This window comes from Chrysemys picta, chromosome 6 (assembly GCF_011386835.1).
Source record: "Chrysemys picta bellii isolate R12L10 chromosome 6, ASM1138683v2, whole genome shotgun sequence".
NCBI classification, from domain to species: domain Eukaryota; kingdom Metazoa; phylum Chordata; order Testudines; family Emydidae; genus Chrysemys; species Chrysemys picta.
In genome coordinates, this window is record NC_088796.1 from 93,747,391 (window position 1) to 93,771,801 (window position 24,411).

General features: G+C 39.8%; 1 protein-coding gene across 2 annotated transcripts in view; it reads right to left on the reverse strand.

Moving 5' to 3' along the window:
* Nucleotides 1–24,411, reverse strand: part of DOCK8 (dedicator of cytokinesis 8) — a 132,059-nt gene that overhangs the window by 97,814 nt on the left and 9,834 nt on the right. Inside the window, exons 2-4 of one of the 2 annotated variants that reach the window (XM_005296756.4) lie at nucleotides 13,475–13,571; nucleotides 6,887–7,062; nucleotides 1,329–1,400 (exon numbers count right to left, since the gene is read on the reverse strand). In XM_005296756.4, coding sequence (XP_005296813.2) covers nucleotides 1,329–1,400; nucleotides 6,887–7,062; nucleotides 13,475–13,571 — 345 coding nt within the window. Of the gene's footprint in view, nucleotides 1–1,328; nucleotides 1,401–6,886; nucleotides 7,063–11,840; nucleotides 11,930–13,474; nucleotides 13,572–24,411 lie in introns of those variants that run through there. The other variant, XM_065549378.1, reaches the window with a different exon arrangement.

Consider the following 24,411-nt stretch of genomic DNA (forward strand, 5'->3'; position numbering starts at 1 on the left):
ACAAGCATTTTCTGGCAGCAGTGGAAGTCTACCCATAAATGATATTTCTGGCTTCAGACCAGAAAAACATTTCAATCTGTTATCTGATAAGAGATTCTGAAATAATCTTTGAAACCTGGTTCTTTGGCGAAACCTACAAAGGTGATCAAGCTTTATAAATTAAACCAGCAGGACAGATGTAATTCTTTCTCCACCTCTCCCCAAATCTTTAGAGATACTGGTTCAATAGCATTTTGAAAAACAAAATGTTTTAAAAATACAGACTCTAAAAAGCTCTATTGCCTACAAAAGTCTTTAAACTAAGGGTATGTCTACATTGCAATCACAGAGTTTGACTGCGGCTCATATAGACGTACCTAGTCTAGCTAGCTCATGTGCCAGAGCAGTGAAGCTGTGACAGCACTAGCTTCAACACAGGCTGTACAAGTCTGGCTGGAACCCTGGCAATTACTTGGGCAGCTAGTAAACATTAAAGCCATGCCCTTGCAGCTTGATTGCTCCAGTCCAGTACCCAACCAACTAGATTAAAACTAGTTTAGATATCTCCACATGAGTTGCAATCAGAGCCCATGATTAGTTGTCTTATATAAACACTTAAGTTTGTGTATATACCTGTGAACTCAATGGAAATACACATTTTTACTTCCTTATCCCATCTTACTTATAATGATATAAATGACATTTATCTACAGATCTTTACCCTGACAGATCCCAAAGCAATTCACAAACTTAAATAACATGTAAACTACGAACAGGGATTCCCTTCATCCACCAGTGAATTACAAACGTCCCTCGGATAAAATAGAAAAATGGTCTAACAGCAGACAGCAACACCACATACAGTTTAGGACAGGAAATGAAGAGTACCTTGTTTAGAAGGAAGACAGGATTTAAGTAGAGAGAATGTTAGTAGTCAGTTTGAGATTTGGTCAGGATTTTGTGAATGGTGCCATGGGAATTTTAATGACCACAAGTGATCAGGACCTCCGTTTCACATCTCCTCCCAGAAATGGCTCATTGTGGGCAAATTAAAAATGATTAGTATAATAAATACACTATTCATATTGCACAGAAATCATTCATCACTTAATATGAAATACTTCTCTCTGGATTTATTGTTATTCTATCAAAAAAACTAAGCAGCAGCAAGAATTTTTAACTATAGTCCATCTGCCCAAACAAAACAAAAAGATTTAAAAATCACACTGAAAATGCACTATTACCTTCAGCAATTCAAAATCCTCTTCTATGGGATTAGTTATAACAACAAGTATTATGTTAAAATACAGCAAGGTATTTGCTGTTTTATTTGCAAATATGTAACTTACTTTCGATTCACAATCAGCCACTCCCGAATATATGTCTGAACACAATCCCTGACATGTGGATCCAATTCAACACTGGGAAAGATAATAAAAAATACGTTAATACTTTAAAAACATTGTCATGTCTGAGAAGGGGACGATTAATCTGTACTGCATGTGTTATCTTGCTGGAATTTTTGCTGCTGTTCTGGTTTTAACAGAATTAACTATTTACCACTCTAAGTAGCTCACGAATACAAGACTAACGCAACGTTTTATGGCAAGCATAAAATACTGCAAAACAAAAGAAAGTGTCCAGGCATGAACGCAGGGTCTCAGACAGGATCACAGTCAGGGCAGCGAGCCCCTCCTGTCACTCATGCCACTGCAGCTACATGGCTATTTTTAGCAGGTTAGCTCGATCAGCACTAATGCAGGTATATCTCCTTATGCTGAAAATTACATGTTACAGCTCCAGTGCAAATATACTCTAAATTACCAAACAGTAAATTTCCTGTAACTGGTACAGTATTTTGTTGTTGTTTGATTTTGATTTTGTAGTGTAGCTAAGATCCTTTCAATTGGTTTGGCTGGTGGTCTGTCCTCCCTGCTCTCTGTACAGGACACCTCAGAGTGTACTGCCTTACGTGCTCCTGTGTGTGCATGTCCTCCAGCCCTCTACCTCTTGCTCAGGCACTGGTGGATAGCTATGAAGATTTTCTCAGGTACAGATACTACCATGGTAGATGTGAACATCCAGACATGGCTGGGGTTATGTTAAAAGCCGCTGTGTGCAATAAATCAACAATGTTTGTTGAAGCTGGTTAGCTGAACTTGTCTCGAGCTAGTTACAAAAAACACTATTGTCCCTGTACCAGAGACAGGGTCTATAAGGGCTTTACCCAGCATGAATCTATACATTCTTCCAGTGAAAAGAGAACACTGCTACTCTTCACTAACACCTGGGCCTACTATCTAAAACCAATAAAAAATTTAAAAAAAATTATTTTGCTACAGAATGAAACAGAGTAATATTTTTAATCATCTATCTAAGCAGGAGCTCCAAACATCAGAGTATATTAATGGCTTCTAATCTGTCCCAGAAAAAAAGAGTTTATTATTATAAGTCACAACAATCTTTATCTTATTATATGGATTATTTTATATAAATGATTTTTAAACAAAAAGCACCCTCTGTGCAAAATTTTACAGACTGTTCCAGGATTTATATGATGGAAGAAGTACTGGAATTATTCTGACACATTTTTAAACACTCTTTTTCATGTAATTCATTATGTGCTGCAAAACTAGATATTTCTTTCTCCATGTGAAAACCAAAAGGAAAAAAAATATTATCCACAATGAGGGGAAAAATAGGAAGAAAATACTTATATTTAAGTTCATGATTAATAAATGTATTTATTTATTAATAATTTCTTAAGCAACTGCATAAGAAAATGTGTAACTTGGATCAATCATACGTGATTTTGAGCACATGGTCTACATTTTAAAAGATGCTTGGCTGAGTGATTTCTAAGGATGTAACAAACAAGGCCAAATACTACTCTTGAGCCATATCTATAGAACTTCCACTGACACAAATGGCAGTTGTGCACTTGGATCAAAAGCAGCATATGGCCCTTTATGCTTGGATTTAATTGCCATCTCAATGTATAATACTAGGAGATCGTGCAAAATCTATGTTAAATAACTAGCGTGGATATGACTTAATCCATCCTTAGCTTGCCCAGGTCTGAGTATTATTGAAGGTACTGCTGCAGCAGTTCTCTCATGATTTGTGGGCACTTACACATACCAGGACACTTCTGATTTTAGGGACCCCTATGCAACTCCAGATTTTTTTCCCATTTTCTGACTGGAGTTGCACAAGTTTAAATGAGGACAGAATTTGACCCCTGGGGTCAGATTCTCAGTTTTGTTCTGGCCCCTTTGAATTTCCTGACTGGTGCAAAAGGCCAGAAAGCAACTAGATCTCCCCAACTGTAGAATTTCTGGAATGAACTAAACATAGAATTTCTTCCGCAATTGAATTTTTGTGCTTTTTACTCAGGCACAAAACCAGTGAATGGGTTTTGCATTGTTAGTTTTCTGTGAAGCACGGGAGATCTGTAATGGAATGTTGCTGACTTCAAATTTATCTAGATCTGTCTGCTTGCACACCAAAATTCAACTGGTGTGGTTCCATCTGTATGTCACACACTTGTATTTATAGTGAAACAATCCTACATTATACCAATTTGCAGAAGAACAGTTTTGCACACCTATTCGAACTCATAATTAGAGTTGACCCATGTCACATTTTGCTTTTGACTCTGCTAAAACCCATGAAAAAAATTCTCCAAGGCATCATTTTTTTCCAGTTCAAAACACTCTACTGCTCATAGTTTTAGTCTCTCTCTCTCTCTCTCTCTCTCTCTAGCTGCCTTAGGTATTTCCAGGATGCCCATCATCTGTATGAGAGCACCACTAACAATATTTAGTACTTATTCAATATTTAATCTGATTCAAAGCCCATTAAAGTCAATGGACAGACTCCTAATGGTTTCATTGGGTATCAGCTCAGGTCCACTGGGCTTTACATGGTTAAAGTGATTTCCAGAGATTGCCAAATTTATCCTCACAAAACCCCTGTGAGGTAGATAGCTACGTAAGTATTATTATCCCCATGTTACTGACAGTGAAATTGAGAGAGGGGGGCTTAGTGACTGGCCCAAGATCACATAGCAAGTCAGTGACCGAGCAAGAAACAGAACCCACCATGCTTAGTCCATGGTGCTTTATCCATATGTGACCACAAATGCCTCACACCCCCAACAGGTGGAGGAACTTGATGGGGCCAGCAGCAAAGGGGGACAGCCCCAGGAGCAAAGGAGGAAGACAGTTGCTGAGGGCACCAGGTACCTCCCCACTCCCTTGGAGTCTCTGGCACCCATTAGCTGGTTGAGAGGAAAGGGATTCTGATTAGCCTGCATCTTCCAGCTCCAAGATTTAATCTGGAGCACGGAACATGTGGTGCCCCATTGCAGCAGCTTAAAATTCATCCCTATATGACCACAAGGTGTTCAGAGCCACAGACAAATTAACAAGTGCCAAGCCATTCAGATGATCAGCTGCAGCGGTTCTTTTTGGTCTGTTCTTTTGTCTCTCTAATCAATTTGGTTGTGATCAAATTGTTTAGACACAAACAAAGAAACTGATTTTTCTAAAGTTCACATTTAGCTTCTTAATACACTTTAACAACAAAAGCGAACTACATTAAGAATTAATGGTGTACCCTTTCCTATACACCCTCCATTAGGCTTAAAAGAAATAGAATGGAAGTGTGTATACTGCTTCATTTTTTTTAACTGTGGTCATTATCGGCCCTTTAGAAGAAAACTGCGTCTCTTCTGTTTCTCTCTGAACTCTGAAATATCATAAAGGAGAGGAATAGAGATGGGCCCAACTAGAACTCTGAATCCAAACATTCCCTGAACCTTGGGGCTGGTTTTGATCCAGATTCAAAACACAAAAAGAGCCAATTTTACCTATAAGAAATAAGAAAGAGAAATTAAGCTCTGGCCCTTTCCTTCCCCCAAGGTCTCATTGTTGCCGTCTTTTTGAAGGAGAACCCACAGACCTCAACACCCTTACAGGCTGTATAGGGGACTGCCAGCTGCACACTCTCCCACACTGCCTTTTGCAGGGGATGGCTGCCAGGTAACCCCTGCCACTACTTCTGTAGCTGCCAACAATCCCTATCAAGCCAGAATGGATTCAGCTCCTTCTTAGACCTGTTCTAGGATTTTTTTAAAATGTCAGCAGTTATGATTGTCCCCACACAGCCGAGCCCTATATCACACATGGGCCAGCAAGGATACAATCAGCTCCCTCACAATTCCAGCAAGTGGCATTATTTGATCTCTCTGGAGTCCTTGCATAGTTGCTAAGTCCTGGTCTTTCCCCTCTGTCCCCACCTGTACATTTTGGGCAAGCACGCCGGCTCCAAAAATACTTAGTCTGGCCTGAGCTCCAGCATACCTGCTGCTGCAGCAGGAATGGGACTTTTGCTACCAATGCAGCTGCACCAATGGCAGCCATCAAAATAAAATGATTTATTTTTATGACTCAGGATCAAATACTGCACAGACTTACTAGACCAGAACCCATGTCTGCAGGGTGCTGAATGACCACCTTTGCCAACTAGCAGCCAAGACAAAGCCATGACCAATGCTCCGTAAACCCTGGGAGACTAGGCACCATAGGAAATGCTACCCACAGAAGATTTGACTGGCAGCACCTCCATTACTGCTGATTGGTTCAGATGCACTATTGAAGCATGGAGGGCTGTCTGTACAACAAGGCAGATCCCTGGCCTGCTACTGAGACAGAGCCTGCCTTGTTCCAGCTTGGGACCCAGCTATGCTTCTGCCTTCCCTGACTCAGATACACGCTTCTAGGACCCGTGGCTGAGGCATCCAGCTGCTGACCCTTGGTTTTGTTTCATGACTTCTGCTCTGACTTCTAGGCCTGACTGCACGCACCCCACTTCCTGAACCTACCTGCTGTGCAACACCTGTAGGACTTGCATGATATAGACTGTAGATGAGTGCAGAATTTGCCACTAGCTGCTTGATTCTTCAGCCCTTATATGCATGTAAATACCCCCTTAGTCTCAACAGGAGTAATACACACATAAGGGCTCCAGAAGGGGGCCCTAAGTCTTCTAGCTTTTTTTTTTTTTTTTTTTTTTTTTTTTTAAGAGCAGAGCTACCCTAAATAGCTTAAACATATTTCTTAAATTCTGCTGCCACAGTGGCAGTGCTTGGCAAATTGGTACCTGGTCCAAAGTCTATTGAAGGCACTGGAAAAATTCCCCCAGATTTCAGTGGGCTATTGTTCAGACCCTTGGAGTGATTGCCCCAAAAATTCTGTGCGTTGGGGCAAGATGGGCAGCAGGCAGGCAAGGGAGGAACACAAGGAGAGGAGAACAGTTCGGGGAACAAGTTTAGGCTAAAAGTGGCTCTCACATTTAGGATCTTATAGAGAGTTCTAGCCTCATGCAGTGGCATCAGCATCTGCTCAGGCAATTATGCAAGAAGTGTGTGTGCAGTGTGGGTGGGGGAGCTGAATCAGGCATTTTCTACTATGGTTTATTGAAATAAACCAAGCTTTAAAAACACCGTTTTAAATGGACACTGTTTGATTAAATACCTTGGTTAAAAACTCTATAATTTGTGGAGTCGGCTCATGAGCTGGATGGTGAAGAGGTCTTGTATCCCATCATGTGCATTTATTGGAGAAAATTACATAGTCTCAGAAACAAAACCCTCTTCCACCAATTAGATCATAATAGGCATCCATGCCTTTGCATAAACATTTTCATAGGCTCCCAATTCTGCAAGGTACTTACCTAACTTCAGTATGTGAGCAACACTATTGAAATCAATGGGACTATTCCTTGCTTAAAGTTAGGAATGTGAATAAGTGCCTTGCTGAATTGGAAACATGAACCTGCACACATCCTTTTCAATACCTTTTTAATAGTTACTGTGTAACTATTCCAAATAAGCTCTCCTTACCCTTCTTCAGGCAAGGAAGGCTGCAAAGTCCTGCATTCTTTTGGAGTAAAGACAATGTCCAAATCATCTTCAGGAAAGTCACCAAGTTCTTGCACGGTTTCTGAGTCTAAGTTGTTCAGCTGTGTCATCAGGAAACCTTCAAAATCCACTGGCTCCACTGCGTCATAAAACGGAGGCTGTAGAGAATAAAAATAAATAGGTGTTTTATAGCAATGTGGGCTTTTAAAAGAAATAACTCAAACTTATTTCCCCTACTAAACCTAGAAAGCATGTCTCTATTCCTTTATGGAGTGCAAGTAAAATTCTTCAAAGAAGAAAATGGTTAGTGAAGGATCTGTCTAAAAATGGAAGGCACAGAAGAGGGAAAAAGATAATTAATTAGAAAAGAAACACAACATACTAAGTTTAGGCCCAAATTTGCAGCTCCTCTTCATTCAGAACTTTCACTGACTGGTGGAAGTGAGGGCTGGTTCAAGCACATCTGGGGCCCCCTATAGGCCCATCCAACTGATGAGGAGATCCAGAGGCAGTGTCAGGAAGCAGACAGCATGCAGGCAGCTGCCAAAGGGCACCTAACATCCTCAGTATAAGGCAACAGCAATATCCAGCCCCCCCATGATGGCTGAGTCCCTTAAGCAGGAGCAGCAGCTAAGGCAGGTACTGAAGACCCTGACACCCAGCCCAAACAATCCAGGCCAAAATCATCAAAATGGCTCACTATTTGATTCCTGCCTGAAATACTTTGATCTTGATTGTCAGAAGTGCTGAGCACTCACTACTCCAAATTACAACTCCATGGGACCCCCCAATAAGATTACCATCCAAAATCTAAACACAGGGTTGTTTTCCCACCTCTTGCTAGTACAGATGACTTTTATTTTATTATATTTTCCAACTACCACCACAGTAAATCTTTAGAAACACATGGAACTGCTGTCCCCATCATCAGAAACCTCAAGCATCTGCCTCTTCTGCAGTATATTATGCTGCAACTTAATAAAGCCAAAGGATGTTTAGTCATGCCTAATTAGCCGTTCTGAGGTGGTACATCCTCTTCAGAACAAAGTTCAAAACATGTGAACTCTTCCAATGGCACACATTATCAAGCTGGCTGGTTCTTTTTACTTGCATAGTCACAACAATAGTGACAGAATTTCCTACTGCAGAATGGAAAAGAGACTATGAAACAGCATCTTAGAATCTCTTTGCTTAGAACTATATATACCTTTCTTTTATATAAATGTACAAGTTATTGCAAATGTAGGGGGTACTGCTATTTCTTTTTCCTTACTGTGTAACTAATACAAAATAAGCTGCTTGTATGAAGACAATGAAACAGCTGTCCAGTCATATTCAAAGACTATTTATACCCTATTATAGGTTTTCCTTATAAGCAATGAAATGGTATAAAAGTCACAGCTTAAGATAATCTATCTTTCTTTTTCTGTGAGCTCGGAGGAAAACTAAGCACAGTGTGACCCATGAAAGATAATTACAAGATTAGAATAACTAGTGTACCAATGGGAAGTCCACTGGAGTATATTTATCAAATCAGTCTGTTAAACTATCCTTGACTATCAAGAACAAGGACTCTGTCACAACAGTAGCCCAAATATTGCAAATGACTGTTTACTGAAAGTACCCCCAAAAATTGGGATAAACATAGGTCCCATAATCCATGCGTACTGCCCTATAGCTAGGGATTATAAAAAGTATCCAGCTATTAAGAAAAATAAGGCATTTGATGTTTCTTATACCATTACACCCTTTATATTCAATATTACTACTACTACTGCACCAACAATTCCATCTGAGATTTATTCTATTTGCATTGCAAGGTTCTTCCATACAAATAAAAATTATGAACCAAATCTTGAAGTCCTTATTCAGGCAAAACTCTCAGTGAAGGTAACTTACATTTCAACTGTGTACAAATTGAGTAAAATATAAGAACTACAGGTTTTGGGCCAATGACAGGTTTTTTTTGTTTGGTTTGGTTTTTTTACTTGTAAGGATCTTTGGATTCAGCTTTATAAAAAGGGGTTTCCCAGCCCCCTTTATAGAAAATTAGGATATAGGTATTTTACATTTCACTGTACTTTTTATTAATTTCTTTTACCAATTTTTATTAATTTTTATTAATTCTTGCTTTGTCCTGTTTGCATCTTGTTAGATATTATTCTTATCCTTCCCTTTTCTACATCAGTCATGTTCCACATTTAAGAACTTGAGGGTATTTTCAGTAGCAAGTGCTTGTATCTGTAGCAAGTGTATCATGAAACTCCATGCCCAGCTACATCATTTACAGAACCAGGAGGGAAAATTCCCCATATGGTGACTGTCAGAAATGTTCAGGGTACTACTCTGATTATATTTACTGTATGTGCTGCCAGTGTAATATTGACAAGTACATCTATTGAACACAAATCATGCATACACCGTTGGCACTGGACATTTGACTGTGCTTTCCACATGCACAGAAATCCCCAACTACAGGATTGTCAAATCATATCACTGGATAGTTTGCAATTGCTCTTAAAAGACCACAGAGCTAGCTGATGCTGAATCACCTTCAGCAAGACTGATATGGACTTGAGCTTGTTCTTTGGGTTGCTATTACTGAAGTACCCATCTCTCCCAATTGTCTTCTCTTTACTAGCTTGTTGGGCCAATCAAGTTCTTTAAAGGGGACGACAAGCCATGACCAAGTTGATTTTTGACAAACACAAGCTACAATGCATGAAATCCTGGACCAATTGAAGCAAATAACAAAAACTCCCATTGACTTCAGTGGGGCAAAAATTTCACCCCATCTCTCTAGATCAGGGATCGGCAACCTTTGGCACACGGCCCATCAGAGAAATCCACTGGCGGGCTGGGACGGTTTGTTTACCTGCAGCGTCCGCCATTCCAAGCCAATGGGGGCTGCGGGAAGCGGTGCGGGCCGAGGGATGTGCTGGCTGCCGCTTCCCTCAGCCCCCATTGGCCTGGAACGGCAAACCCCGGCCAGTGGGAGCTGCGATTGGCTGAACCTGCGGACACTGCAGGTAAACAAACCGGCCCACCAGCAGATTTCCCTGATGGGCCGCATGCCAAAGTTTGCCAATCCCTGCTCTAGATCCTCTGTAATCAATCTCATTGCATCCACGGACTCAGTAATTTTGTCTCAGTGGGACAGTAGGAAACACAGCATCTACATATGATGCTCAATAGTCACTAAGTTCAGGCAGTCTCTGGCACTGCAATCAAAATATCCTCAAAAATATCCTCAAAGTCCTAGAGAACAATTGTTAGGTAAAGCATTATCTAGTAAGTAGGGCTGTCAATTAATTGCAGTTAACTCAAGTGATTACTCAAAACAAATTAACTCGATTAAAAAAAATAATCGTGACTAATGGCAGTTTTAATTGACTGTTAAACAATAATAGAATTTATTACAAATATTTTTGGATGTTTTTTCACATTTTCAAATATATTGGTTTCAGTTACAATGCAGAATACAAAGTGTACAGTGCTCCCTTTATATTATTATTTTTGATTACCAATATCTGCATTGTAAAAAAGATAAACTAAATAAACAGTATTTTTCAATTCACCTCATACCATTTCTGTAGTGCAATCTCTTTATCGTGAAAGTGCAATTTACAAATGTAGAATTATTTTTTTACATAACTGCACTCAAAAACAAAACAATGTAAAACTTTAGAGCAGGTGTTCTCAAACTGGGGGTTGGGTCCCTTCAGGGGGTCATGAGGTTATTACATGGGGGGTTAGGAGCTGTCAGCCTCCATCTCAAATCCCGCTTTGCATCCAGCATTTATAATGGTGTTAAATATATTAAAAAGTGTTTTTAATTTATAAGGGGGGGGGTCGCACTCAGAGGCTTGCTGTGTGAAAGGGGTCACCAGTACAAAAGTTTGAGAACCACTGCTTTAGAGCCTACAAGTCCACTCAGTCCTACTTCTTGTTCAGACAAACAAGTCTGTTTACATTTATGGGAGATAATGCTGCCTGCTACTTATTTACAATTTGTTTACACATGAGAACAGCACTGCATGGCACTGTTGTAGCTGGTGTTGCAAGGCATTTACGTGCCAGATATGCTAAACATTTATATGCCCCTTCATGCTTTCATTTGTAGATTGCATTATTTTTTGTTTATCTTTTTTTACAGTGCAAATATTTGTAATCAAAAATAATAAAGTGAGCACTGTACATTTCATATTCTGCATTGTAATTGAAGTCAATATATTTGAAAATATAGGAAAAAAATCCAAAAATATTTATAATAAATTTAAATTGGTATTCTGTTATTGTTTAACAATGAGATTAAAACTGGATTAGTCATGATTAATTGTTTTAATCTCACGATTAATTTTTAAATCATTTGACAGCCCTAGTAGTAAGACATATACCTGCAGATATGTTTTATAATGTTCCATAGTATTAGTTTACAAAAGATTAAAAACAAATGAGGTAAAGCAATTTAAGATTCATGTAAGTATATCTATAATCTTTTTTTTTTACTGAAGACATAGTGTTTTGCAAACAAAATGATGTTGCTTTTTAAAATCAATCATTGTATTTACTTTCCAACATCACACCACCCACTTTCATAAATCAAATCAATCACATTTTATTTTGGCTTCTAACTTGTCTAGTTTAGGTGGCAATAATAATCTTTATCATTTGAATTGTGTGCTTTTAACTTTTGCAGTTTTGCACATTTTCTAGATACGAATTTTAAAAAGGGATGAAAAGGATAAAGCTAAATAGAGATGGAATGTAATAGACTAACGGAAAAAAATGCAGATTTTCAAAAGAAAAGTCATCATTGCATTTTATGATACACTGTTGTACCCCCCCCCCACACACACACACAGCACACTCTATCCAATGAAGAGCAATTTAAGCATCCTACAGAAATAACCATAAATCACTACAGCAGACGTACCTTTTTAGATGATGGATTAGAGGCATGCAAGTTGTGACAGCTCACAAAATGGCGGCTACCGGAAGTGAAATGTAATGTCACCAAATTTCCTAACAGCAGAAGCAGGTTGCTGAGAGCAAAAGAAAGAAAACCCTGCCCTCACCACAGCATTTCAAACTGAGGAAGCGAGCAAAACGCTAGTGGTAAGCCCTGACACACAGGAAGTGAATGCTTACAGTATTTCCAGTTTTCTCAATCGCTGGGGCACAAATACTCTGCCTGCTCTTACTACTACTCAGAAAAGGGTCAAAATCCCATTCTGGTTTTATTTCACAGCATGAGATGCTCCCAAATCTCCCCTGCTTTTGATGGGCCTTTAAAAAGATCTTGAATTTAATGGGAATACATTTCCTCTTGTTATAATAAACTGGGGCTACATTCCTCCCTATGTGACATCCAGCAGGTTGGAGAAGATGCTGAGGGGGCTATGCAGCACCTGACTCAAGCAGAACTAGGCCAGTGACTTTCAAGCACTGCACACCAACACACCTATTGCACCACCTTTGAAAAGGGTGTGGCATACTACCTCTTCCCTGTCCAAGCAGCTCTGCTGACTGGTATGGGGGAGAGGGAAGAGCCATGGTCCCTCTTAACCACTTCCCCATTCAAGCACCTAGCACACTTGAAGGGCAATGTGATCCCTGCTACCCGCAAGATGCTAGACAGTCCCTGCATAGGAGCATGAGGTGAGATACCTTTTGGCCTCCAGACCTGACCCCCATTGTGGAGAGCTGGCCAGAATTTGGCCCGTCATTTGTTAGCACATGTAGGAAGAAGACAAATCTGGAGGGCATTCCCTTGTTAAGTATTTGGCATTGAAGACCTTCCTGAAAAGGCTCTAACATGGAATAGTATAAAGTTAAACATCCAGACATGTCTCTTTGCTCTCTATGGCTAAGTATTCGAAACCTAGGCTGGAGTAATTCAGTTACCTCAGTGCATCCAAAACACAACCAAACCCACTGCTGTCAGTCAACCTACATTAGGTTAACTGCTGTTGTTTGGCAAATAATTTACAATAAGGAATAAATACAAGAAAATGGTCACCTGTCCACAGTCAATCACAAGAGGAAAAAAGCCCTGAAACTGAAGTATGTGGACAAAATTTGTTACCTAGCGGTCCAACTAATGCACAGTCCTGTTTCCAACAGTGGCCAGTGCCAAATGCTTCATGCTAGGAAGGTGTAGGAAACCATGCACTGAGCCATACCATATGGGTCATGTAATGCCCCTTTTTATTCTGGGCACACACCTGTATTTGCAGAGCACCACTGGCCAGCACACAATACACGCACATCTGTGCATATATGTGCTTACAGGGCAGGGCTCAAACAATTCCAGCAAAAGGCCATAATCTGCACAGTCATTTATTTACTTTGATTTATTCTACCCTATCTCAGCCCCTGGGCACCACTGACAATCATTTCAAACAAACAGTTGCCTCAGCTCACGTTGCAGTAGTTTTATTACAGCCTTATGCAGAGGGCAGCAGAAAGCAAGATCAGCCCCCTAGAAGGGTTCAGTTAACTCAGTCTAAAAACATAAATCAATATAGATGTAAAAACTCTACATAAAAAACGAATCTCAGTACTTACCAGCTGAATAGAGCCAGAGGCGCTTATACTTCGTTGACAAAACTGTCCAACACTCGGTTGGAGGGTAAATTGCTTCCTTATTTCTGCTGATGAATGCCTTTAATTAAAACAGAAAAACTTAAGTGTAGTGCAGTAGTTGTCCACAATTGAAAACCAACCAACAACAAATGTTAAGGGCACACTGGTTAATTTCAACTCTACATTTATGAATATCTGAGGTATAAATAAGATAAACAAATATTTTTCCTAGAGTTTAAGAAGCTTAATGATTTACTCTAATGTTTGGAACCATATTTTGATTATTCCCTGTTCGCCTCTTGCTTTGTAGCAAGTGTTAGCCTTCACTGAATTGTTCATAAAACATTTACAGTCCTGTATTCTCAGGATTCTGTTCATTTTCCCATCAATAGATATAGTGCTATCTAAGCTAAATTCTTGGAACCGAGAAACTAAATTTAAACTGGTAAGAACAATTTGACCCAAAATCAAGTGTAATTGGAACATGAGTAGCAATATTTAATAATAGTCTGCAAATTCAGTCCTGCAAAGGAACTACTATAGAGCAAGAGAATGGAGAGGGAACACCACAGAGGAAAAACCTTTTTAATGAACTAATCATGGACCAAAAAAAGCAATAAGACAGGACTCCACTGACCGAACAGATCAATAACACAGCATGCTGTCATTACCACCTGGAAACAAAAACACCAGTCTAGGACATTGTAGTCTTAATAAGAGTACCAGTTGAATGTATAAGAGTGAGATTTTCAAAAGCACTAACTGATTGATTTCAACGGGAGCAGAGATAGGTCAATGCCAAGCACTTCTGAAAATTCCAAGGTGATTGATAGTACAGTCAGCCAATCAAACCCATTGAGTTAACAATCCACTAATCAGATTGAGTGCATTGCCTTCCTTTAATAACCTGCTGGTAAATATTCTATGAGGCTCAGGAAATAAACAAAAAAATACATAATAATGATTGAGTAATGTCTTGTTTTTGTTTTGAAGCTGGCTATTTACATATTTTACCTTGGGAACAAGGGGCATGATTCTCAAAGGTGCAGATGACAATTACATGCCTAACTCTCACTGAAAGTCAATAGGAGTTAGGCACTTAATTGCCATTTGCACTTTTGAAAATCTCCCGCACAATAACTTCTTGAGAGAAATAAAGAAAACATTTCCACATCACCATGATCTAGAAAGGGTGGGATAGTTAGCAGGATCCACTAGAGTCCAGAGTGTCTAGTGGTAAAAGCAGAATATTGGGAGTCCATGAATCTATTCCCAGCTCTGCCACTGACTCACTGAATGATGCTGAGCTCAGAACTGGATTTCCAAAAGACGCTGAGCACTCACCACTCCATAGGAAATCAGTGGGAGCTACAAGTGCTCAGCACCTCCGAAAATCAGACCCTTAATCCCCCTCACACCACATTCACCCCTGGTGTAATTCTTCTGAAGTTAATGGAGTTATATCAGGGATGAACCTGATCCTCAGTGTTTCCGTTTACATTATCTATCTTACAGTTTTGTGCTGCCACCCATCTCTATAATATCTGAGCCTCTTCCAAGTCAAACAGATTGGAACTAGCATAGTCCCCAGTGGACTTCATGCAGGCTCAGACTCTTCTTCCTTTTCAGGTTATTGAAGGCTTTCCTTGGGGTAGGGTTGTATTTAAGTGTGTTAAAGGAGGGTTTGGCTTCACTTCAGACAGCATTGTTGCTTTGGAACAGGTCTCAAGTTTAAATGAAATTAGGTAGTCCAGTCTCCCAGTGGAGGAGAATCAGAAAAGTTCTTTGCTACATGGGACAATCTGCATGGGGTTAGGGAAACATCATGATGTGGTGAACTGAGAAGGCTCTTCTCTCCCCAGCACTCCTTCCTCTAATGCTAGTGAGCATTATTGGGTTCTTCAGCTATCTGATAATCAGGCTTTTCAGACCCAAAAAGATGGGGCTTCCCTGTTCACGCTGCACCTTCTCCTCTCTCTTCTCCTGTCCCCAGTTGCCCCAGGGTCCTTGTCAAGTGTGACCGAGATTTTACTTGACTCTAAAAACAACAATGTTTACAGCCAGAGCAAAAGCAGCCCTGAAAAGCCGAAGTATTGCTATGGAACAGGAAGAAGAGACATCACAGAAAAAATATGTTCTTACTCAGTATTGGCACCACAAGGCTTTTACAAGTCAAAATGTTGAGGGATTCTTGAGCTGATTCAATAGAGAAATAGGTGTTTTTAAAACATCAGTAAAAAGGCACACCGGGGAAATCCGTGGTTTTCCTATGTCTGGTGTGTTTAAGATAATATGGGGGACTTTTAAAAAGAGAACAAAAACTGTATACCAAGTCGATTTTCTTCCAGTTCATCTCCCACTACAAGTAACCTCTGATCATGTGTCTTTCACAGCATGAAATAAGTATCAGTTTTGCTGAACGCAGGATTTTCCTTTGAAGAGAATGGATCAGATTCTGCCCTGCAAAGCATACCACACGAGTCTCATTGACATTAATGAAAGTTGTAGCAACATTCATCCACTGGCAGACAATGGCTAAATGTTTTCCAAAAACAGATTCCACTCTAGATGAGGGAATAACATGTCTCTAAATTATACAGGCTGTGGGGTGATTAGGCCCCTAGAACAAGGCATTGTTCTGAGCTACAAAAGGGAAGAGGCACACAGACCAGGAACCCAGCTCACCATTTGGTGTAAGCAGATGCAACTCCATGGCCTTCAGAGGAGTTATGCCCTTTACAAGAGGCAATGCATTTAGTGTGACCATATTTCCCCAATGGAAAAACGGGACACCGCGGGGGGCTAGCCCACCTGAGCCATCCCTCCCCCCCATCCCCCGTGCATGGGGCTGGCCCGAGCCACTCGTCCAAGCCCTGCCTGCCCCCCACACGAGGCTGGGGCTGGCATCATTGCTCACTCAAGCCCTGCCTGTCTCCTGCACATTCCTCCGCACCCCACTTTTTTGACAAAAGTGGGCATTTGTCCCATTGGCTCTTGCCAACTGAGCAAGTGGGAAAGAGCCAATGGGACAAATGCCCACTTTTTCAAAAAAAGTTGAGACGGCAGGGACAGGGCTTAAAAAATGGACTGTTCCAGCCAAAATGGGACACACGGTCGGTCACCCTAAATGAATTTGACCACACATATTTTTCACTATCTAACAGAAGGAATAAGTTTGAAAAGGAACACTACAATATTGAAGAAAAGTGACATACATGTACAGGAAATTGATAAAGTAAAGAAGGCTGGTTCAATTTAATAAACTTTAGATACTGAAGTAGGTAGTATATCTTGTTTCATTTATTAATTTAACCATTTCTGCTAAATTAAAAATATTGTGCAGTAGGATATCTGTACAACAGGAGGTTTGCAAACAAACTCTGCTCACTAGCTAGATCTACAAAGACACTCACTGAGAAAACAAGGGCCAGATTTTACCCTTAGATATTCACAAACTCAACTTCCATTGGGCCCTGATCCTATAGAAGTGACTCCATGCAGGTGCAAGGGTCCATGTGTTGAACCATTTGCAGGACCACTTTCAGCCACTAGTAGTTGAGCAAGCATTCCTGAGATCAGAATTGGCCCCCAAACATATAGATATGGCAATAATAGTGCAGTGCTCTTATTTGGTCCCCGTTTGTTTTGTGTAGTATCAATGAGACTATAGAGAAAATGTCATAAGGCTGTCACAAAATTCAGTGATGAAATTCCCATTGTGTCAGATTCCATGTTGCATTGATCAGTAGGCACAACCCACAAGAAAAGGGGGGGGGGAAGCAAAGGTGGCATTATACCACTTTTCTGCCTCCGACATTTTTGGCTTCACTTGGGGGTTGGAGCAGTCCTTGCTCCTACACCAGGTTTATTTCCCCATTTACTTCCAAGTAGTATATGCAATCCTGCAGCAATTTTTCCAAACAGCTCATTATAGTTGTGACTTAACAGTCCCCCTCCCACCCCAAACTCCTCTCCTAAACAAAGTGTACAGTTTGTATAATTCTCTTAAACCAACAGTGCAACCATGGTTACAGACAGCAGGTTATTAAAGTGTAATTAAGCTTATGGACCAAATTCAGAGAGTTTGCCACTACAGAGTTCATTGCAGGACTAGGGCATCAGAGATAGAACATGATTTAGGTTAGTGATTAGGCCTAAATTATATAATAGAACAGAAAAGAAAATGAAAACAATTTACCTTCTCTTTCTAGAATATTTTATACCCTCTCTTGCACACTCCTAATTGACCTAGTTCACTTGAGCGATAATTTAAAATGGTGATAGCTCATCTCTTAATTTTATGCTCATGTCATAAAACCACAGCTAAAACCCATTGAAATCAATATAAAGATTTCCGACAAGATCAAGGACCTCTGGGTCACAATAAGAACAAGTGGCTCTCCAAATTGGATAGTACCAGTCACATAAGTAGGATGAGGGAGAGGCAAATCACTGCTATAAGTGCCCAGAAGAGGGAGAATCTTCTAATGAAGATGTCCAAGAGAAGATATTCGAAAGCAAAATCACTACTCATCAATAACTCTACCCATATACAGTTGTATGGAAAGCCAATTTCAATTGCAAGGCAAAACAATGTCTTGAATCACTCTCAAAAGCAAAAATACTAATGAGCTACTGATAGGTAAAAATGTCACCAATCCCAGCAAGAAAGAAACAAAAGTATTAGAAATGAACAGGCCATTCTCAAACTTCAAACATTCATATGACATGAGCTTCCGAGGCCCACAATGGAATGGTGATGCAATTAATTCATTGCACTGTGGATGAGATTAGAGAGGCTGAGTGATCCCCCTCTGAGGCACATTAGTCTGCACTACAAAAAGTGCTGGAGACTAATCACACGTAAAAGAAATATGCTTTTGTGTATGGACAATCGTATCAATATTAGGATATAATATAATAAATTGTCTTTAAAGTAAAGATACGATTGCACATAACGTATGTAGCAGATTCTTAGGATTTCGCTCTAAGATCTACCCACCAAAGTTTTCCTCTTTTGAACTGGATCTGCTAAAGACAGATTTGAAAAGAACACAGCAGGTACTGTGGTGCCATGGTGGTCAAAGGGACAGTACAAAACTTTGGGTAAATATAAAACAGAGCAGAAGAGAATGGTTTTCAAGCTCACAGAGATCTTTCATCAGCTGGAAAGTGGAAACTTTTAAATAGAGAAAAGCTGGTCTTAAAGGTAAGAGTCTGTTGTATACACCTTCTAGCTGACACCATTCAAAAGAAATCAGCAACTATCTAGTTGGAGGAGCTGGTGAGAGAAACTTTTATCACTCAAGTCATCCATCCAGCCAATACTTAGAGAATTGAAAACAGGCTTCTGAAAGAGCTGCATACAGTCTTCATTGGCTACAAAAAAACAGCGAGGTTAACTAAAAAGGGGGAAAGGAAGCGTCTCTCAAAGGATGGTGTACATATGTACTTACATAGAAGGGGGTCATAAAATACAACAGAAAAAAACTTCATAATTATATATTGACTGGTTTGGCTTCTCCTACTTTCTGTAAGAAAAGTAACATTAAACAGAATTATGCATCCATTTATGATTTTCTGTAAAAAAAACAAACATGTTGCCTTATGCTTAACTTTATGTTAAACCTTTGTTAGTCTGAGGAATGGACCCACTAGTCTAATAGTGATGAAGCAAATCATCTACTAGAATAATTCTTCTGTGCATTTATTCTCAGGTTTGAGAGTTCTCTGGTTGCAACAAACAAAAAATTCTGCTAGAGAAGAAAGTAAACAGGAGTGGGAAAAAACCCACAACAGGTCAGACTCCAATCCACCTCTTTAGCTACCAAGCATAGAAATCTATCTCAGAGATTCTTTTCCCGTCTCACTACCAATGGAAGTATTTTTCTTTTAACAGAGTTCCCTGGTTTTCCTCTACATTTCTAATCTGGGCTTCAGGTACCACAGCCCTGCTTCATTACCTCCCTCTTTACAAGTGTGGTTGATCTGGGCTAGCAGTTAACTCTTTGTCTGCTGGTGCTCAGGTAGGGCCTCTGCACTCTGTCATGGCCTTATTTAGGGTCTATCAGGTTAAGAAATATCCTGCCTAGGAAGGGAACAAAAATCCCAGACTGGACAACTGAATTTTAATTGCTGGACAGTCATGCAATGTCTTCCCAAAGTCAGCATGGGGTGCAGCAGACTGTGAAGAACTCTGGGACAGAACATCATCCTCATCTTTATGTTGTCAGCTAGTTAGTAGGAACTTAGGCAGGAGGCCAGTTTTCAGTTTCATCCCTGGTTAGACATGCCAGTCATTCAATGCACTCAGGATTTTTAAGCACTCCTGTTTAGCTGCTTGTCCTTCAGGGAGAGGAATATAACATACACACACATTAATTTTAAATAAACCATTTCTGGCGGGGGGAAGGGCAGCCACATTTCCATACCACCTAAACAAATTGAAGACTCGGGATTAGGTCACCTTGGTCCATGTGCTTGTGTATTTTTAAAATCATACTCTGTGGATCAAGTACAAAGGATATGGGGTAGTACAGGAGATTTGTTTGTGCATGCAGTGGTGGCTTCTGTGTTTAAAGTACTAAATGTATAGAACAACATTTTAGGTTGTCTCCCAATCTTGTCATAACTTGCTGAGTTTAGAGGAGAGAAAACAGCCAAGGAATGCATTTACTGTATTTACTTTTTCAGCTGTAGTTTTTCATGTGATCAGTACACTTGCACTTCCTGGAAAACAAGGAGCTATATGAAACTTGAAGATTCAGTTCAATGCACCTCTGTGCTCAAACTGCCTGTAAATACATAAAAATAACTTGGAAAAGTGGATGTAAAAAGGAAATTGGACACATTAGATCATTCATGAATGATTTCATATAGGATTAATTTTGAATGGAAAATTATTTTTCTTTGAAAAAATGGGATCTGTGATTAATAAAGGTCGTCTGTTACCCTAACATGGCTGAAAAATGTAAACATACAACATTATATACATAGGTCACCTGTACCAGAGAAATTAATCCAATTTTATCTAGTCTTATTATTCAGTGCTTGCTTCTGGGTTCTCTCATACTGGTTTACCAAAAAAGATTAGATCAAAAGTTCTTTTAATGCACTTTTGAATAAATAAAAAGCAACAGAGAGTCCTGTGGCACCTTTAAGACTAACAGATGTATAGGAGCATAAGCTTTCGTGGGTGAATGCCCACTTCGTTGGATGCATGTAATCCAATGAAGTGGGCATTCACCCACGAAAGCTTATGCTCCAATACATCTGTTAGTCTTAAAGGTGCCACAGGATTCTCTGTTGTTTTTTACAGATCCAGACTAACACGGCTACCCCTCTGATACTTGAATAAATAAGACTCTGAACTAAACCCTTAAATATGCATATCCCATAGGAAAGCTGGATCTGGATCCGAAGCTAAACTTTGCAGCTAGGGCGCATCTCTGCTTGTTCCTGGGCTGTTTAAATTGCTTTCTGTAAAAACTCTTGGATTGTCAGCAGCATAGTCTAACCAAATCAAAAGGATGAGTCCTCGACTGTTCTATCAGACATTTGTGCCTTCATTTACACCTAGGCTCATATTTTGATTTAGCATTCCATAAAGCAAATGACAATATGCTCCTTTTTAATTTGTTGGATACTTGTACTGTCTACAGCTTCCTATCAATCCGTAAACATATTCCAACAATATGATTATAAAGAGAGTGCAAGGACATTTTATTCCAGCTCAGAACTTCATCTGAGCTCAAAATAAATATAGTTCCATACTGGGGCAGAGAATATAGTTTTGGACTTCTTCCTCTTGTTATTCAATCTTTCATCCAGAAGAAACACAAGGCATTTCCACTCAATGTTTATTTTCAAGCCAGATACAAAAACTATACCATTAAAATGTTTTTCAAAGCAAATCCAAGGACTGCATTAACAAAAGGCTACTGCAATAAAAGCAACTTTGTAAAATTTACAATTAGCTTAACAGTTTGAGACTTTTTCTCTCTCTTTCCTCCCATCTTACCCTTGGCAGGGGGAAAGACTACTACCAAAGCGTAGTAGTGACTAAAAGAATCAGACCTTAAATCTGGCGATGAATATCGGTCAATGGAATTAAGTCCTTCTTTTTCGCTACTAACTAAAGACCCATGTCTGGACATTTTTCTCTGGGGGGGAAGGGACCTTTCCTCCCATCCTGTACCATGTTTCTTTTACAGCTGGCATCTTTGGAGGAGTTCACAATACCATTCCTGTGAATGAAATGGGTGGATCTTAATGGCTGTAATAACAGCAAGGACACTTCAAAAGCCACAGGGACAGCTAAAACAAATCAGCTATTACACAGATTAGCAATAGGAGTTGGAAAAACATTATTTGTGCTTTGACCCTGCCATGCTTTGACCCTTGTTCCCCAAGGAGACAGGATTTTGCGTATTCAAAGTTGTGGCATTTTTTTTGGAGTGCCTTGCAATTTGTTTCAGAACGGCAAGATTGGATCCCTGTTGTGATGTTTCTGCTGACACATTTTTGGTCTTTATACAGTTTTCCTGTGGCTGATAGCTTTATTAGCTACTTCCTTAGCCATTGCTCAATTCTAGTTTAGAAGGTGCAACTGCTAGTATGTTTGTGTTCCTCTGTGGTTTTAAACCAAGGGTGACATTGAAATAGGGTTGGCTACTATTGTAAACAAAATAATTTCCCCCAAATTTAGACAGTTGCTTTTATTATTATTGTTTGGTCATTTGAAAAGCAGACAGGAAGGTAAATGCCTGTTGCTGATTCATAGATTCATAGATTCATAGATTCTAGGACTGGAAGGGACCTCGAGAGGTCATCGAGTCCAGTCCCCTGCCCGCATGGCAGGACCAAATACCGTCTAGACCATCCCTGATAGACATTTATCTAACCTACTCTTAAATATCTCCAGAGATGGAGATTCCACAACCTCCCTAGGCAATTTATTCCAGTGTTTAACCACCCTGACAGTTAGGAACTTTTTCCTAATGTCCAACCTAGACCTCCCTTGCTGCAGTTTAAACCCTTTGCTTCTGGTTCTATCCTTAGAGGCTAAGGTGAACAAGTTTTCTCCCTCCTCCTTATGACACCCTTTTAAATACCTGAAAACTGCTCTCAGTCTTCTCTTTTCCAAACTAAACAAACCCAGTTCTTTCAGCCTTCCTTCATAGGTCATGTTCTCAAGACCTTTAATCATTCTTGTTGCTCTTCTCTGGACCCTTTCCAATTTCTCCACATCTTTTTTAAAATGCGGCGCCCAGAACTGGACACAATACTCCAGCTGAGGCCTAACCAGAGCAGAGTAGAGCGGAAGAATGACTTCTCGTGTCTTGCTCACAACACACCTGTTAATACATCCCAGAATCATGTTTGCTTTTTTTGCAACAGCATCACACTGTTGACTCATGTTTGGCTTGTGGTCCACTATAACCCCTAGATCCCTTTCTGCCATACTCCTTCCTAGACAGTCTCTTCCCATTCTGTATGTGTGAAACTGATTTTTCCTTCCTAAGTGGAGCACTTTGCATTTGTCTTTGTTAAACTTCATCCTGTTTACCTCAGCCCATTTCTCCAATTTGTCCAGATCATTTTGAATTATGACCCTGTCCTCCAAAGCAGTTGCAATCCCTCCCAGTTTGGTATCATCCGCAAACTTAATAAGTGTACTTTCTATGCCAATATCTAAGTCGTTGGTGAAGATATTGAACAGCGCCGGTCCCAAAACAGACCCCTGCGGTACCCCACTCGTTATGCCTTTCCAGCAGGATTGGGAACCATTAATAACAACTCTCTGAGTACGGTTATCCAGCCAGTTATGCACCCACCTTATAGTAGCCCCATCTAAATTGTATTTGTATTCATTCAAAATTAGTGAGAAGCAGGTGTGTAATTGGAATATAAAGTAAAACTTGATTGTCATTTTGTCAAATGTGTGATTTGCATCATGCTCAGCACCATAATATCTGAATACATGTAAGGACTATACAATCGCTATTGGTTGTGTATTGCCTGTGATGATCATGACTGATCATGATTTAATCGTTGTGTTGCAGTAGTTTCCAAAGGTCACAGTCAGGATTGGGGTTGCGCTAGGTGCTGTATATACATATACAAAGATACAGCTCCTGTCCCAAAGAGCTTACAATCTAATAGAGTAACATTAAACATTAATAAATATAAAGTCTTACATTGTTAGGGTTTGGTTTTTGTTGTTGTTTCTGAAGATAATATGTGTCTGAGACACTACTTTTTTCAAACACACACACTGTTAGAGCCCATCTCTCTCCCATTGTTGTTTATGTGAATTTTAACTTTAACATTTACAGGAGCCAAAGCAGCACCTATAATTTATTCACAAATTGGAGTAATTGGGAATGCTCCTGTGAGTAAGAAAGCATGCAGAATTTGGCCCTAAGTTTACAAGCAAATTGTTACAAAGAGACTGTAATGTATTTTTATCTGATGATTCTGGAAATAATTTCATTAGAACATGGAAAATTAAATCATTTGCACACATGTTTTTACTAGCAGTTAATTATATTCCCACACAAAGATAAAACAACCCCCCCAGTGTGAACACTTTCATGCTTTAGGAAAGTTTGGACTCATGTTTAATTTTACTTTGGGTAAGGGTTTTGCTGCTGTTGTCATTATGTTTATTACCAAACACAGATTATACAGTAATTGATCTAAACTATATTCTATCCAGTCAGGTTCACCTGCACTCGAAGGAAAAATACTAGCACCCAGTTTGGCTGTTTGACATATTACTGAAGTCTAGAAGGAATGAGTGGTTCCTCAATTGCTAACCTATTCTTAAAAGTTTTTTTAAAAGCAGACATTTCATGCAAGCAGCACGGCAGCTGATGATTAAAAGACCACAGAGGAAGAAGTGGTGCTGTGCCTAC